Source organism: Physella acuta, unplaced genomic scaffold, assembly GCF_028476545.2.
Source record: "Physella acuta isolate Inbredline_101_S28 unplaced genomic scaffold, ASM2847654v3 ptg000966l, whole genome shotgun sequence".
NCBI classification, from domain to species: domain Eukaryota; kingdom Metazoa; phylum Mollusca; class Gastropoda; family Physidae; genus Physella; species Physella acuta.
The window spans coordinates 294,344-312,441 of NW_026732483.1; the positions used below are offsets into that span (position 1 = coordinate 294,344).

Genomic DNA, 18,098 nt, shown 5'->3' on the forward strand with positions numbered 1-18,098 from the left:
ATTGTTTACAATATAATATTTTAAAATACATGCTTTGACTCGAAATTGACTGTATCAAATAACTAATACGGTTGTGGTCGTTTCATCATTTTTTTATAAATAGGTGAGAGTATATTGGCATATGCTGTATGCTTAATCTTTTACTTTGCTGAAATTAAACTTGTCATTTACGCCGTCATATTTGTCTAACTATAGGTCATGATTTTAAGTTTTTAGTTTCGATACATAAGATATACCAAGATAACATGCTTAACAACACACAAACTCGTAATTTCACTTCCTGATTTATATCATAAATACCCAAGTGATAAGAGAGTCATATTACTCTATATAGAACCAGCATACAATAAGAACTGTAGTCCACATTTACTACGTTATCTACCGTCAAAGTGGCCACGCTATGATAAAATGGGATAGACCATATTTCATTTGGTGGCTATCTGCTATGTCGCTTTTGTAAACAATCATTTTTGTCTTGAGGGACTAACTGCAGAGAGGCAATAAATACAACTGGGATAGGTTACTCGAACAGCGTATGTGTAACTTAAGCTACTGTGCGCTTACGCCTCACAATAGAATATATAGATACAGTCTTGTTTACAACACATCTACTTAATGACACTACAGATATTGCTTTGTTTCATCTTCATTATCAGTGAAGTACCAGTGGATACAGGTATGCGACTTAATTTTTTGACGGACCTAAGAATGTAAGAAAAAGTGAAAATTATTCCAAACATGTTAAAGTGAATCTTGAACATTGATATAATTATTTTAGTAGATTGATGCAATAAAGCATTTATAGAAATACGTTTTTCCCATCTAATTTAAAACAACTCATTTGCAAAATTTATTATAATATATTTTTCAATAGCACTTAATATGATTAGTAAAAATAATATCCCTGCAACATGAGATCTGACTATTTGTAGTTAGTTTAGCATCATGTAGCGCTGGCTGGTTCGGCTCTAGCTGTCAGTACAAATGTCACTGTGTCAACAACCAATGTGATGTTGACGGAAAGTGTACAGGAGGGTCTACATGTGTTAGGGGATGGTTTGGTCCTCTATGTCAATATCGTGAGTATGCCTACATCATTTCAGCGAATTTTACTGTTTTATAAACAATAATCTATCATATTTAAATGGGTAATACATACTACATTGGCCAATTACATGATACGTTCTGTTTCCAGAGGATTTAGCACGATTGAATGCAACTACATTACACGCCACCCTAACAGATGGAGACGATGCCACATGTTCGAGTGTTTTAACATTTAGCCTGACTTGGCTAATAAATTACCAGGTTACGTGGTTCAGAATAGTCACACAACAGTCAAGTAAGTCAAGCGCTACGCAGTGCATTCTGACATTAGCATCATGACATTATAATATATTTATATCTTTACCGTTTGGATTAGTCACGTGTTTTCTACCCGATTCTTGGGTTTGCACTACCCAGACAGTTGGATCACTCTACCCCGACAGTTGGATCACTCTACTCAGACAGTTGGATCATAAGAGATCATAATTATTTGATATTGTATTTCTAATTTTTGCAAATGGTTCAGATTTGTTTGTGCTACAAAAATCTAACGCTAAAACACCCTCCTTCAGATTCATTACAGAACATGCAACTGATTCTAAATAAAACAATCATCCCAACTACACATCTGATTAAAGTTACTGACAGAGTCACTGACATCCTCTGTCAGACAGAAATCCTTGCCACAGATGTAAGCCTAAACTTCGGATCAACGGTAGCACTTTGTTCTGTTTACATTAGTGGAGGTAATACTTGTTTGGTTATTTTATTTTGTTTTACAACTTAATTGTTAAAATATCGTTTTTGTAAAAAGTATTTTTAAAAGAAATAACACGAAAAACGTGCATTTCACATTTATATCGAAGAATGTTATTTTTTATTGTAGATTTTATTGTAGTCATTGCATTTTCATTCTACGCACGATGCTTTGAACTCATATGTTGTTGGTTGTTTGTTTCACTTAAATAAAACAAAACGCTTACAATAGTTTCATTAGTTCATCGAACTTAAAAATATTATCTGTAATTTCTTTTCGTTTTATACTGCAAATACTATACGATATGATATTCTAATATTAACTTAAATGCTACTCTGTAGTTTATTTTATTTTAAAATGTTTTAGATGTTTTAAGTGTTTAATACATGCTGAAAGATAAAAAAATGTGTCTATGTTACAAAGTAATATCTTATTTGGATAAGTAAGAAAATTAATCAAGTGTTGTACTAAATTATTTTACAGGTAGAAACGTTGCTCTAAAACAAAACACCAGCCAGTCAAGTGATTATACTGAAGCTGGTGTAGTGCGCTACTCATTTATGGCTGTGGATGGAAACACAAGTGGGAACTTTTCACACATCACGTGTACACATACAGCAGAACACCAGCCAGGCTCATGGAGAGTTATATTTTCAAGTACAAAAAGTGTCAACAGATACCTGCTTTATAACAAAAGTAATATTTCATAATTAAATTTTTGATTACATATTTGATCTTTCACAATAAACATCATATAGTGTTTAAGCTTAACTACATATGCAGTGATAAATACCCTCTATATATTAATTAACATATTAAACACATTAATCCATTTGACAAGTCCTTTTTTTCGGTGAAACAAAGCATCACATGCTACTTCTTATACACCTACATTATAGGAGGTCGTTAACATATAGCTATCAGGGAAAATTCCAATAGTAAATTTTAATTCATCTGCAACATAAACAGTTTAAATTACTAAACATAATTGAGTATGTATGCGAATAACAATTTCAACCTAAATAATGTGCTAAAACAGAAGAGCTTATGAACGAAAGGGTACACTTTCTTTTAAATTAGTATTTTACAAAGTGTAAGCTATTTTAGAAACAGGTTTTCACTTGAATTAAATTTTTACTCTAAACCTGCACATTGTTTATTTAAATTTCAGACACAGAGCGTCAACGACTAAAAGGATTCGTGCTGAACAGTTACAACAACGCTGGGACAAAACTTTTTGAGTACAGGGATACGAGTTCTAACGACAATGTACCAATCTACACAATATCGTCAAGCTCGCATGGTCCGGTGTCATACGTAAATATATCTGTAAGAGATATTCTAACTCTATGTGAGGTCGAGATATACGGAGGTGAGTAATAACTTCATAGCGACATTGTTTGTAAATATACATTTTATACAGATTGATATACTTTTTATGCGTTTATAGGCAGAAAGCAACGTTTATTTCTGCAGATAACGTGTGCAACACAAGAAATTACGGCCTAGAATGTACCAAGACCTGCAACTGTAACGACCCAACTGAGACATGTTTTGTAGCTACAGGTGGATGTCGGTCTGGTTGTGCTGCTGGATATCAAGGGGAGGGGTGCATACAGCGTATGTGTACTCATTTTAAAAATATTTAAAAATGGAGCCACAAGCACTTTTTCCGTATGTGGTGTGTTCCTATATAGTTTATTATAATAATAATAAAGATGGTTATTTCGTGTTATTATGGTTTTACAAATTAAGGTAATGGGTACACACGAAAATACTTATTTAAAAAAAAAATCTAGATATAATACAATTAGGGTCTAAAGAATTGTGTTTTTCGTTAACAAAACGATAGTAAGAAAACGCCACATTGTGGTGCGAGTAGTAGGAAAGATTGTGCATTGTGTGCTTTTGTCCTATACAAATGGTCGCTCGTACATTATTAACGCATGTGATCTCAAATTTTCAATTTCAATTATTAACGGCTACTGACAAATGTGTTTGAATTATATCACCTCAATGTCGATGTTGTTAACTGTAAACTTCATAACAATCTTAGATTGGTACATAAGACAAGCAGGCTCGACAGAAATAAGCGATATTTATATTGTTATTAGTTTCATATTCTTCGTGGATTTGTCTTGAGTGGTCTTGATTATATGTATTTACAAGTATTATGCTATTAGATTATTATAAATTGCCGCAAATATTTAAACATATATTTTTAAAAAAGCATATATATATATATATATATATATATATATATATATATATATATATATATATATATATATATATATATATATATATATATATATATATATATATTTCCCGATTGTGCTGAAGTTGCCATCCACATTTGTGTTATCTTGGAATATTTGAGAAAGTTTATTGGAGATCACGCCGGCTTTATTTCATTTTTTTTGTTTATATTAAAACTTGTGGTGAACATTATTACTGGACTAACTGCGACAAAAAGTGCTCTAAAAATTGCACAAATGCCGTCTGTAACAATACAACTGGTTACTGTCAGCTATGTAGTGTGGGACTTTATGGGCATTTTTGTAATTTCGGTAAGTATGGGTAAAATAGGATTGGATCATTTCATTAGTGACTTTTACTAAAACAACTTTCTGTGAATATCAATTCAACTTTATCAACAGTTTGTGACGCTATATCTTACGGACATAACTGTGAAAAAAAATGTAGCACGAACTGTTTACATGGATCTTGCGACGTTGTCAACGGATATTGTCCGAGCTGTTTACCTGGAAAACAAGGTGTATTTTGTGATATAGGTTTGTCACATTTTACCTATACCCACTGTATAAGACCCATTATCTAACAATTATAACAACTCATAAAAAGTTCAAGAAATCGTGATGTGGCATGCAATTGTATTCCTTTAATACCGACTATATTGGTCTATTTAGGTAATTCTGTAACGGCACATTGTTACGTTCTGCGTTGGTTTCAGATAAATGACAACTCTTCGTGACTACGTTCGTTACTTTTATTCCGTCTCAAATACATTCAAGCGTAGCCCTCGTCCTAATCGCTAGCAACTCACCCCTGACAATCATTCACTCCCGCTTTTATACCGCATTCGACATTGGGATAACACTACATAAACACACCGGGGTAACAATATTCTAGGGTGAACTCAACTCACATACGCACTCTCCCCAAAGTTCGAGACTATTCTACCCTATTCTAACCTGACCTCAGCTGCCCCGTAACACTACCCCCCACCTAAGTATTTGTAGTAATAACTACAAATACTGACTAAAAAATCATATCTAATTAAAAAAACAACAACACAAAGGCTATCATTCCCATACACTAGCACACAAGTTAAAAATATACATTCCAAAAAATGTATATGACAGATTGTATATACAATGGAATACATAATGAAAATATACAGAACTGTTACCGACATGGAATCTATATATATATATATATAATTCTCTTCTGGGAGCCGTTAGAAAACAAGCTGCAAGCGCCTCCTTGCAGTCCCCTCTCTTTCTCTCTATCACTATCACTACCACCCCCACCCACCCCCACATTGTCTGGTGAGCTGTGGTCACTCTAAATGTTTACAAAGCTAAATGTTTACAAATCGTAGAGCCGTAGAGCCGGGTTTCTATTAGGGGCACGAATTTAGTTCGATTTTAAACTTACAGGAGGTAACTAAGAAATAACTAAGAGGAGGCTGCTTTAACGGGGGGGGGGGGGGGGGTGTAGGGTCGGGGTAAGGGGAAAGGGGGGGGGGGGGGTTAGTGTTTTAAAGCAAATATTTTCAGTGGCAGCATTGGTACTGTGGAATTCACAAATTATGAATTACTGAAAAGTAGAAAATAAAACAACTAAATAGCGGCGTATGATACGCTGCGGGTCGGCTCGTATACATTAATCAGCCTCTTTTAAAAAATACATCATTGAATTTAACCAAACATACAGACTACTTCAATTTCGAGCTAGCACATTACATTCGTGTAAGTAACAAACAAAAAAAATCATACACACCCAGTTGCATCGTACCAAATCTAGAAACTTTCCAAACCAAAATTGTTGAGTCTACCCAATGCGCTCTGTGGCTACACTGGTTTATGACTCCTACCCATATCTCAACCATTCTATATCACAAAAATTTGAGTCTACCCTTTGCGCTCTCTGGCTACAATGGTTTAAATTACTATTTACATCTCAGACTCCCGATCTAAAATTTCTTGACAAAAAATCAGCTAGAAGATTATCCCTCCCCGTGATGTGTTCTATAGTAAATTTATATTCCTGTAGCAGTAAGGACCAGCGTGTCAGTCTGGCATTATTGAACCTACAGTTGTTAAGGTATTTTAGCCACGCTTTCCGTCTGCAGTACGAAGCTAGCGTTGTATAAATACAACGCTAGTTTGCCTGTGGGCCAGACAATTGCTATTCACTCTCTTTCTATAGTAGAGTACCGAGTCTCTCTCGGTTGGAGTTTTCTACTGATGTATTTTACTGGTCTTAGGACCCCATTTCTCATTTGCATCAAGGCTGCCCCGATACCTCGTGACGAGGCGTCGGTCCTGAGGATAAATTGCTCATTAATATTAGGTAAAATAAGAAATGGTTCTGACTTCAAGTGTTTCTGGACCATTCTTAAAGCACGGTTACATTTATCCGACCACACGACCTTTTCAGGTTTACCCTTTGCTAACAAATCTGTCAGTATCGCGTTGGCCTCGCTGAATTCTGTTATAAATTTAGCATAATACCCTATAAGACCCACTAATGATCTTACCTCTTTCTTTGTGGTGGGTATTGCTACGTTTAAGATTTTGTTTACCTTGTTTTTTTCTGGTGACAGCAGCCCCCTCCCCACTATGTGCCCTAGGAAATTAATTTTTTCAAACCCTAGCTCTAATTTGGCAGGTCTTACTGTCAGGCCCGCGTCTTTCAATCTATTGAACACCGCCTTTATTGCCATAAGGTGTTCCTCCCATGTCTCGCTGTAGATACAGATGTCATCAAAAAAAGACACCACATTTTCCAAGTCTTTTAATACGACTCGCATTAATCTGGCGAATGTGGCGGGTGCCGTGCATAGGCCAAAGGGCAGGTAATTAAACTGAAATAGGCCCCAGGGTGTGACAAATGCGGTGAGTTTTTTGCTGTCATTTTGCATGGGGATCTGCCAATACCCTTTTGTGAGGTCGAGTTTAGAAAAATATTTTGCTCTATTTAATTTAGCGAACAGCTCATCTGTATCTGGGATGGGTTCCGCGTCGTAGACTGTGACTGTGTTAAGTCTCTTATAGTCTTCACAGAACCTTGTCTACCCATCTTTATTCTTAACTAGTACTACAGGTGCACTGAAGTCGGAGTCGGACCTCTCTATTATCCCCAGTCTCTCCATTTCGTCCATCTCTTACTTCATAAGCTCTCTTCGGGCGTATGGTATGCAGTAGGGTTTCGTTCTTATTGCTCTGGTGTTGGTCAATTTTTTTTTTATGTTCTAGCAAATTTGTTTTTCCAGGTAAGTTGCTAATAACAGCTGTGTACTCTTGGATAATTTTGTTTAGGTCCGTCCACTGTGTTTTTGTCAGGGTGTCTCCTATTTTGATATCACTTAACTTAGTTTCCTCCAGTATGTCGGGAGTTTTTATTGTGTCCAATGGGATACCCTGTTCCAAGTCCTCCTCATCTGTTAGTGATACTTGGTTTTCTTCTCCTGCCTTCACCACTCCTGACACTGCCGCTAACATGGGGTGCCCCTTGCTGTCGTCTGGTTTTTGTCTGTGATGGTACAGCATCATACGATTTACATGGACCACCTTAGTGCTGTCCCCTATTTTAATAACATAGTCCAAGTCTCCGATTTTTTTAAAACTTCGTAAGGTCCCGCCCAGAGTTTCTTTCAGGCGAAGCCACCCCGAAAAAATTCTACCGCCCTACCCCCTCCCCCCGAAAGAAATGAAATTTATGGAATATATATATTGAAAATATATACTTTTAACAGTGTCCGCCCCCCCCTCCCGAAGAAAGTCTACTGCCCCCCCCCCCCCCCGAAAATTTGTAGTGTCCCCCCGGAGAAAAAAGTCTGGAAGAAACACTGGTCCCGCCCACCTTAGCTCTAGTTTGTTCAATAGTATCGTGTTATTTCCTTGTGTTTAGTGTGTATATTTTTTCGCCCCCTACCAGACTGTAACGCCACTGACTATGGAACCAACTGCTCACATAGATGTAGTCCCAACTGTCTAGACAGTCTGTGTAACAATGTGAATGGTGCTTGTAAAAGTTGTGTTGATGGAAGACAGCTATAACAAAAACCGTTGACGTTGTCGCAAATGTAAACAGTTGGTGCTACATTTCGTATATACGAGCAAGTAAAAATGTAGCACCAACTGTTTACATAAACTTTGTGACAACGTCAACGGTTTTTGTCATAGCTGTATACCTGAAAAACAAGGTTTATTTTGTGACAGAGGCTTGTCACATTTTACCTATACCCACCCTCTAAGACCTTTTACTTATCAATTTTTACAAATCATAAATAGTTAAAGAAATCGTCGTATGTAATAGCGTTCCTTTACCATCAACTATATTGGTTTATGTCGATAAACCTGTAACAGTTTATATACAGTATCGTGTAATATAGTTATGCTAATAGTGTTTATTGTCTGTATTGCTTCGCCCCTCTCACCACCAGACTGTAACCCCACGTACTTCGGAACCAACTGCACGCAGAGATGTAGTCCCAACTGTACTAACAGTCTGTGTGACAATGTGAATGGTGCTTGTAAAAGTTGTGTTGATGGAAAGCAAGGGCCATTTTGTGAAGAAAGTAAGCGGTTTTTCTTTAAACTATTCTATAAGTACATGAATATATAATGCAATTACTATGTTTAAATTTTTTTTTAAAATCATCATTGCTTTAGCATATATTTTTTTGCTTCATATAAAACAAAAATACAGAATGTAACGCTACGTACTATGGAACTAACTGCTCACAGAGATGTAGTTCCAACTGTCTAGACAGTCTGTGTGACAATGTGAATGGTGCTTGTAAAAGTTGTGTTGATGGCAGACAGGGGACGTTTTGTGAACAAAGTAAGCGGTAAAATTGAAGAAATTTTAAAGTGTGTTCCTTTAAGTAATAAATCAGTAACTTGTTACTGCCAGCAATGTAATGTTGGACTTCAAAGACATTGTTGTAATCAGCGTAAGTATGGATAAAATAGTAATGATATTATTAGTTTATAAATATATGATTTGCTTAGCTTATTTTACTAAATTTATTTAATGAAATCAATTTTTTAACAGAATATATCCTTACATATTACTTACAAAACTACAAATATATGCAACACTAACTGGTTTTTTAATATTTGAGACAACGTCAATGGCTTTTGTCACAACTGTATACCTTGAAAGCCAGGTGTATTGTGTGATAGAGTTATCTCACATTTAACCTATACCCACTAAATAAGACCTTTTACGAATCAATTTTTAACAATTTATAAAAACTTCCTTTACCATCAACTATATTGGTATATTTAGGTTATTCAGTAAAGTTTCTTATATAGTATCGTGCAATTTTGTTGTGTTTATTGTGTGTATTGCTTCGCCCCCTCCCCCCCCCCCCCACTCCCACACCAGACTGTAACGAGACGTACTATGGAACCAACTGCTCACATAGATGTAGTCCCAACTGTCTAGACAGTCTGTGTAACAATGTGAATGGTGCTTGTAAAAGTTGTGTTGATGGAAGACAGCTATAACAAAAACCGTTGACGTTGTCGCAAATGTAAACAGTTGGTGCTACATTTCGTATATACGAGCAAGTAAAAATGTAGCACCAACTGTTTACATAAACTTTGTGACAACGTCAACGGTTTTTGTCATAGCTGTATACCTGAAAAACAAGGTTTATTTTGTGACAGAGGCTTGTCACATTTTACCTATACCCACCCTCTAAGACCTTTTACTTATCAATTTTTACAAATCATAAATAGTTAAAGAAATCGTCGTATGTAATAGCGTTCCTTTACCATCAACTATATTGGTTTATGTCGATAAACCTGTAACAGTTTATATACAGTATCGTGTAATATAGTTATGCTAATAGTGTTTATTGTCTGTATTGCTTCGCCCCTCTCACCACCAGACTGTAACCCCACGTACTTCGGAACCAACTGCACGCAGAGATGTAGTCCCAACTGTACTAACAGTCTGTGTGACAATGTGAATGGTGCTTGTAAAAGTTGTGTTGATGGAAAGCAAGGGCCATTTTGTGAAGAAAGTAAGCGGTTTTTCTTTAAACTATTCTATAAGTACATGAATATATAATGCAATTACTATGTTTAAATTTTTTTTTTAAATCATCATTGCTTTAGCATATATTTTTTTGCTTCATATAAAACAAAAATACAGAATGTAACGCTACGTACTATGGAACTAACTGCTCACAGAGATGTAGTTCCAACTGTCTAGACAGTCTGTGTGACAATGTGAATGGTGCTTGTAAAAGTTGTGTTGATGGCAGACAGGGGACGTTTTGTGAACAAAGTAAGCGGTAAAATTGAAGAAATTTTAAAGTGTGTTCCTTTAAGTAATAAATCAGTAACTTGTTACTGCCAGCAATGTAATGTTGGACTTCAAAGACATTGTTGTAATCAGCGTAAGTATGGATAAAATAGTAATGATATTATTAGTTTATAAATATATGATTTGCTTAGCTTATTTTACTAAATTTATTTAATGAAATCAATTTTTTAACAGAATATATCCTTACATATTACTTACAAAACTACAAATATATGCAACACTAACTGGTTTTTTAATATTTGAGACAACGTCAATGGCTTTTGTCACAACTGTATACCTTGAAAGCCAGGTGTATTGTGTGATAGAGTTATCTCACATTTAACCTATACCCACTAAATAAGACCTTTTACGAATCAATTTTTAACAATTTATAAATACTTCCTTTACCATCAACTATATTGGTATATTTAGGTTATTCAGTAAAGTTTCTTATATAGTATCGTGCAATTTTGTTGTGTTTATTGTGTGTATTGCTTCGCCCCCTCCCCCCCCCCCACTCCCACACCAGACTGTAACGAGACGTACTATGGAACTAACTGCTCACAGAAATGTAGTTCCAACTGTCTAGATAGTCTGTGTGACAATGTGAATGGTGCTTGTAAAAGTTGTGTTGATGGAATACAGGGGACGTTTTGTGAACAAAGTAAGTGGTATAGGTCTATATGTAGTATTATGTTCGGTGAACAGTGAATTGTACAACTAAATATTACATTATTTTACTATTGAATTCAAACGATGAAAATTAAAATGTATAGAGATATATGTCTGCTACGGAATGAAATAATTTCTCGTTCGCGCTCCACACACGTGGGGCAGATGAGATAGAGTTCATATGTTTGAATTACCTCGGCACACAAAGCGATAGTTTGTTTCACTAGCATGAGTCAGGTACCTATAAGAGCTGGGTGGACTCAAGGAAGTCTTACAGGCTTAACCCAACTTTAGACTTTCGGGTAAGTAGTCTATCGCACAAGTATTGCTACAACATCAAAACTCAGCATAATAGCAGAGTAAGACAGTAACATATACTAATACTATGAAGCATTCTGAATTAACATTAAAAACGGTTCAAATATCCAACAGATTGTAACGCAACATATTATGGAGTGCATTGTGCAAGTAAATGTAGCACCAACTGCACCGATCAATTTTGTAACAACTTTAACGGTTCTTGTCTCAACTGCATCGAAGGAAAGCAAGGGGAATTTTGTAATACAGGTATGGGATATTTACATAAGAAATTCACTTGTATAGTTAAAAAAAGCAAACCATAAGGTGAACATGCTTACTACAATAACCAAATTTTAGACTCCAAGTTTTATTTCATAGCTGCCCCACATGCTAGCTTTTAGCTGCCACACATGCTAGCTTGTAGCTGCCCCACACTCTAGCTTGTAGCTGCCCCACACTCTAGCTTGTAGCTGCCCCACACTCTAGCTTGTAGCTGCCCCACACTCTAGCTTGTAGCTGCCCCACACTCTAGCTTGTAGCTGCCCCACACTCTAGCTTGTAGCTGCCCACATGCTAGCTTGTAGCTGCCCCACACTAGCTTGTAGCTGCCCCACACTCTAGCTTGTAGCTGCCCCACACTCTAGCTTGTAGCTGCCCCACACTCTAGCTTGTAGCTGCCCCACACTCTAGCTTGTAGCTGCCCCACACTCCAGCTTGTAGCTGCCCCACACTCCAGCTTGTAGCTGCCTCACACTAGCTTGTAGCTGCCCCACACTCTAGCTTGTAGCTGCCCCACACGCTAGCTTGTAGCTGCCTTACACTCTAGCTTGTAGCTGTCCCACATGCTAGCTTGTAGCTGCCCCACACTCTAGCTTGTAGCTGCCCAACACTCTAGCTTGTAGCTGCCCACATGCTAGCTTGTAGCTGCCCAACACTCTAGCTTGTAGCTGTCCCACATGCTAGCTTGTAGCTGCCCCACACTCTAGCTTGTAGCTGCCCAACACTCTAGCTTGTTGCTGCCCACATGCTAGCTTGTAGCTGCCCCACATGCTAGCTTGTAGCTGCCCCACACTCTAGCTTGTAGCTGTCCCACATGCTAGCTTGTAGCTGCACCACATGCTACCACATGCTAGCTTGTAGCTGCCCCACACTCTAGCTTGTAGCTGGCCCACATGCTAGCTTGTAGCTGCCCCACACTCTAGCTTGTAGCTGCCCACATGCTAGCGTGTAGATGCCCAACATGCTAGCTTGTAGCTGCCCAACATGCTAGCGTGTAGCTGCCCAACATGTTAGCTTGTAGCTGCCCCACATTCTAGCTTGTCGCTGCCCCACATGCTAGCTTGTAGGTTCCCACAGTCTAGCTTGTAGCTGCCCACATTCTAGCTTGTAGCTGCCCCACACTCTAGCTTGTAGCTGCCCCACACTCTAGCTTGTAGCTGCCCCACACTCTAGCTTGTAGCTGCCCCACACACGCTAGCCTGTAGCTACCCCACACTCCAGCTTGTAGCTGCCCCACACACGCTAGCCTTTAGCTACCCCCAAATGCTAGCTTGTAGCTGCCTCACATGCTAGCTTGTAGCTGCCCACATGCTAGCTTGTAGCCGCCCACATGCTAGCTTGTAGCTGCCCACATGCTAGCTTGTAGCTGCCTCATGCTAGCTTGTAGCTGCCCCACACTCTAGCTTGTAGCTGCCTCACACTAGCTTGTAGCTGCCCCACACTCTAGCTTGTAGCTGCCCCACACTCTAGCTTGTAGCTGCCCCACACTCCAGCTTGTAGCTGCCCCACACTCTAGGTTGTAGCTGCCTCACACTAGCTTGTAGCTGCCCCACACTCTAGCTTGTAGCTGTCCACATGCTAGCTTGTAGCTGCCCCACACTCTAGCTTGTAGCTGCCCAACACTCTAGCTTGTTGCTGCCCACATGCTAGCTTGTAGCTGTCCCACATGCAAGCTTGTAGCTGCCCCACACTCTAGCTTGTAGCTGGCCCACATGCTAGCTTGTAGCTGCCCTACACTCTAGCTTGTAGCTGCCCCACATGAATGCTTGTAGCTGCCTCACATGCTAGCTTGTAGCTGCCCACATGCTAGCTTGTAGCTGCCCCACACTCTAGCTTGTAGCTGTCCCACATGCTAGCTTGTAGCTGCCCCACACTCTAGCTTGTAGCTGGCCCACATGCTAGCTTGTAGCTGCCCCACACTCTAGCTTGTAGCTGCCCCACATGCTAGCGTGTAGATGCCCAACATGCTAGCTTGTAGCTGCCCAACATGCTAGCGTGTAGCTGCCCAACATGTTAGCTTGTAGCTGCCCCACATTCTAGCTTGTCGCTGCCCCACATGCTAGCTTGTAGGTTCGCACAATCTAGCTTGTAGCTGCCCACAATCTAGCTTGTAGCTGCTCCACACTCTAGCTTGTAGCTGCCCCACACTCTAGCTTGTAGCTGCCCCACACTCTAGCTTGTAGCTGCCCCACACTCTAGCTTGTAGCTGCCCCACACACGCTAGCCTTTAGCTACCCCCAAATGCTAGCTTGTAGCTGCCTCACATGCTAGCTTGTAGCTGCCCACATGCTAGCTTGTAGCCGCCCACATGCTAGCTTGTAGCTGCCCACATGCTAGCTTGTAGCTGCCCACATGCTAGCTTGTAGCTGCCCCACACTCTAGCTTGTAGCTGCCCCACATGCCAGCTTGTAGTGGCCCCACATGCTAGCTTTTAGCTGCCCCACACGCTAGCTTGTAGCTGCCCCACACGCTAGCTTGTAGCTGCCTACATGCTAGCTTGTAGCTGTCCCACATGCTAGCTTGTAGCTGCCCCACACGCTAGCTTGTAGCTGCCCCACACGCTAGCTTGTAGCTGCCCCACATGCCAGCTTGTAGTGGCCCCACATGCTAGCTTGTAGCTGCCCCACATGCTAGCTTGTAGCTGCCCCACACTCTAGCTTGTAGCTGCCCCACATGCTAGCCTGTAGCTGCCCCACACGCTAGCTTGTAGCTGCCCCACATGCTAGCTTGTAGCTGCCCCACATGCTAGCTTGTAGCTGCCCCACACGCTAGCTTGTAGCTGCCCCACACGCTAGCTTGTAGCTGCCCCACATGCTAGCCTGTAGCTGCCCCACACGCTAGCTTGTAGCTGCCCCACACTCTAGCTTGTAGCTGTCCCACATGCTAGCTTGTAGCTGCCCCACACGCTAGCTTGTAGTTGCCCCACACTCTAGCTTGTAGCTGTCCCACATGCTAGCTTGTAGCTGCCCCACACGCTAGCTTGTAGCTGCCCCACATGCTAGCTTGTAGCTGCCCCACATGCTAGCTTGTAGCTGCCCCACACGCTAGCTTGTAGCTGCCCCACATGCCAGCTTGTAGTGGCCCCACATGCTAGCTTGTAGCTGCCCCACACGCTAGCTTGTAGCTGCCCCACATGCCAGCTTGTAGTGGCCCCACACGCTAGCTTGTAGCTGCCCCACATGCCAGCTTGTAGTGGCCCCACATGCTAGCTTGTAGCTGCCCCACACGCTAGCTTGTAGCTGCCCCACATGCCAGCTTGTAGTGGCCCCACTTGCTAGCATGACTGACTAAAAAAAACTTTTTCCACTAGACTGCGATGCAGGCCATTATGGTCCCAGCTGTTTAAACAAATGCTCTTCACTGTGTCTTGATTCAAAATGTGACGCTGTTAATGGACACTGTTTCAGATGTAAAGATAATTCTTCTGGGAAATTTTGTGAAAAAGGTAAACATACACATTTAATAACTTAGACAATATGCTGAGGCTTATTGTAAAGTCTAACTTAAATGATTTAGTTCATTGATTAAAATAATATTTTTTGTTATATATATATATGTGTTATAAAACTTTGAACTGAAATGTAAGTATATAATATGATATATATATATATATATATATATATATATATATATATATATATATATATATATATATATATATATATATATATATATATATATATATATATATATATATATATATATATATATATATATATATATATATATATATATATATATATATATATATATATATATATATATATATATATATATATATATATATATTTAAAATCGTCACACAATGAACTACATCTTCAGCGTATAGCAGGCTCCCGATGTTCTTTAAGATATTGTTTTTAAATAAAGAATAAGCCATTACCAACATCATTCCTGTAGTGCATATAACCGTATAGCTACTCTCATAGTTTTTTAGTGCAATAATGCAATACATAATTATTTTATTTTGTTTTTAAACACACACATACAAATATATATATATATATATATATATATATATATATATATATATATATATATAATATAAGTTAATTTGGTTTATTTACATTACGTCAAATTTTCAGAAAATGTCAATGGATACAACAATGGATACATTAAAGGATTAGGACACGGTGTGGGTATTGGCATTGGCGGCATGTGTATCATCGTTCTGATCGTCACGGCTGTTGCTTGTGTTATCCGCAGATATAAAGGAGATAAAAGTGAAGAAAGTAAAAATAGAAACGATGTATATGACCAGCCTGTCGAATTACAACATACACATTTATCAGCTAATTCAATTACAGAGCCAGGTAATTGATCAAACATAGTGTTTCTATATAATGACTATTTCAAATTGACTTAAATGATACCAACTGTGTTGCATATTTTTAGAAAGAAACTACAGCTTTGATCTATTTACTATACGCATGATTATATTTATACGTTATATGAGCAAGTAACGTTGAGTTTTGAAATTACAGAACAACGAACAATCTATAACAACATCGACGATCTTATGGCCGGAACAAATACAGAAAACAAAAGCCAAGATTCTACGTATAATACATTAAATGATGAGTACAATGATGTATCAAGATATATGTCATTTTCATCTACCTAAGTCGAACATACTTGAGTCCACTACAATTTAATTAATTACTTGTACTATCACACATGGTTGTAAATATATGACTTAAAGATTTAAGGAATGTTATTTGGCCGTGAAATGTGTTTTGTTTAAGATATGTTGTTCATGAAAATATGATTTGTCTGTGAGATCATTTGTTCATTATAGCATTAAAAGATAATTTGAGATATTTTTGTTTGAGATAATTTGTCATGTTAGGTAAAAACCTCATGTAATTGCCATTACTGATAATTGTTTTTCAGCCTGTCATTTTTAACACGTTTTTATTAACTCAGCTTCGCGTGTGTTTGTTGTTAAAATTGACATCGAAAATTAGCCCACTTCTGATTGCTCTATAGATCTGAAATTTGGCATGCAGGTTACTTTCGCCTAACAATTTCAGATGCAATCATAAAAACTAGCAATTAGAGACCGTAATTAGCTTAATTTAATTACGCCCAAAGGACCATAAAATTGAGGACATGATTTCTAAAGATACCGACAAGACTGGAGGCTTGTTGACACAGTTACTTCGGCCCCAATCGATGTGAGCGCGCTGGCCGTGATCGTATAGTGGTTAGTACTTCGCGTTGTGGCCGCGACAACCCAGGTTCGAATCCTGGTCGCTCAAGATTTTTTTAGTCCGTGTATTTATAAACACTTAGTCAATTCATACTTAATCAAGTCATTAGATAAAGTAGAAAATAAACTGTATAAAAAACTTTTTTAAAAAACACGTTTTTCATGTGTAGCAACGGACTAAAAAGGAGAAAATAAAATACTTAAAAAAAACTTTTTAAAAAACCACGTTTTTCTTGTGGACTAAAAAGTAGAAAATAACTATTTACATACATTTGATGACAAAAAACGTGGGTCGGGCAGATGGGTCGGGAAATTTGATGGTGAACGTACCCACGTTTTTTGTCATCAAATGTATGTAAATAGTTATTTTCTACTTTTTAGTCCACAAGAAAAACGTGGTTTTTTAAAAAGTTTTTTTTAAGTATTTTATTATGCTTGTAACTATAAACGTGCTGGCATGTAATACTATTGTTATTGTAGTGTCGTTTGAGTTTTTGTTTTCATGATGCTATATCATATATATGGGACGGAGTGGTCTAGCGGTAGAGAGCTGGACTGCCAACTCGTAAGTCTCGAGTTCGAATCCGGGTTCAAGTCAGTAGGCCGTCCCTGAGTCCACCCAACTCTGATGGGTACCTAACTTAAGTTAGGGAAAGTAAAGGCGGCTGGGCATAGTGCTGACCACACTATCTCTTCATATGCCGAGGTCACAGAAACAAGTGAACTCTACTTCACTTGCCCCATAGACCGTCATGTTTGAAAGGGAAACTTTACTTTTATATCAGGGGTCGGCAACCTGCGGCTCGCGAGCCGCATGCGGCTCTTTTGGTGTCAAGATGCGGCTCTTTAGTAACATGCACAAATAATAATAATTATATTATTTCATTTTCAAAACTCATAAAAATATTATACTGTAATAAAAAACAACTTTAAACAGGATAAACACTTATCAGCGAACAATGAGAGTAGGTGAGGTAGAAAGTATATGGACAGCTGACAGCCGCTTGGACACCAGACCCAGCCCCACAATCGTGCTTTAGCCATCCCCGTTGCAAACAACTCCTTGATTGCCACTGCCCAAGTGCCAACTTTTTTCGAATATCGTTAAATGGGGAATGTTATTTTATTCAAAATGCATTCCTCTACCTGTCAGTATGCATTAAATTGACCTGAGTGACGTAGTATTTTAGTAATTAACTTCCTATGTTTAAGCCGGGTACTGGACTTTGGGGTACGAGTGGGGTGGAAGTTAAGCCCATT

At 38.5% G+C, this 18,098-nt stretch overlaps 1 protein-coding gene across 2 annotated transcripts; it reads left to right on the forward strand.

Moving 5' to 3' along the window:
* The first annotated feature begins 485 nt into the window (after positions 1–485).
* On the forward strand, positions 486–16,377 carry LOC131953937 (multiple epidermal growth factor-like domains protein 6). Of its 2 annotated transcripts, XM_059317399.1 has the most exons (17): positions 486–676; positions 933–1,079; positions 1,196–1,342; positions 1,620–1,793; positions 2,288–2,500; positions 2,976–3,176; positions 3,281–3,424; positions 4,465–4,599; positions 8,499–8,633; positions 8,765–8,899; positions 9,957–10,091; positions 10,223–10,357; positions 10,905–11,039; positions 11,480–11,614; positions 14,937–15,071; positions 15,712–15,939; positions 16,111–16,377. In XM_059317399.1, exons 1-17 carry the CDS (start codon positions 616–618, stop codon positions 16,248–16,250), a joined length of 2,535 nt encoding a protein of 844 aa, XP_059173382.1. In that variant the 5' UTR covers positions 486–615; the 3' UTR covers positions 16,251–16,377. The 2 variants fall into 2 exon arrangements, with proteins under 2 accessions (XP_059173382.1, XP_059173383.1); XM_059317400.1 differs by lacking the exon at positions 10,905–11,039.
* Positions 16,378–18,098: the final 1,721 nt, after the last annotated feature.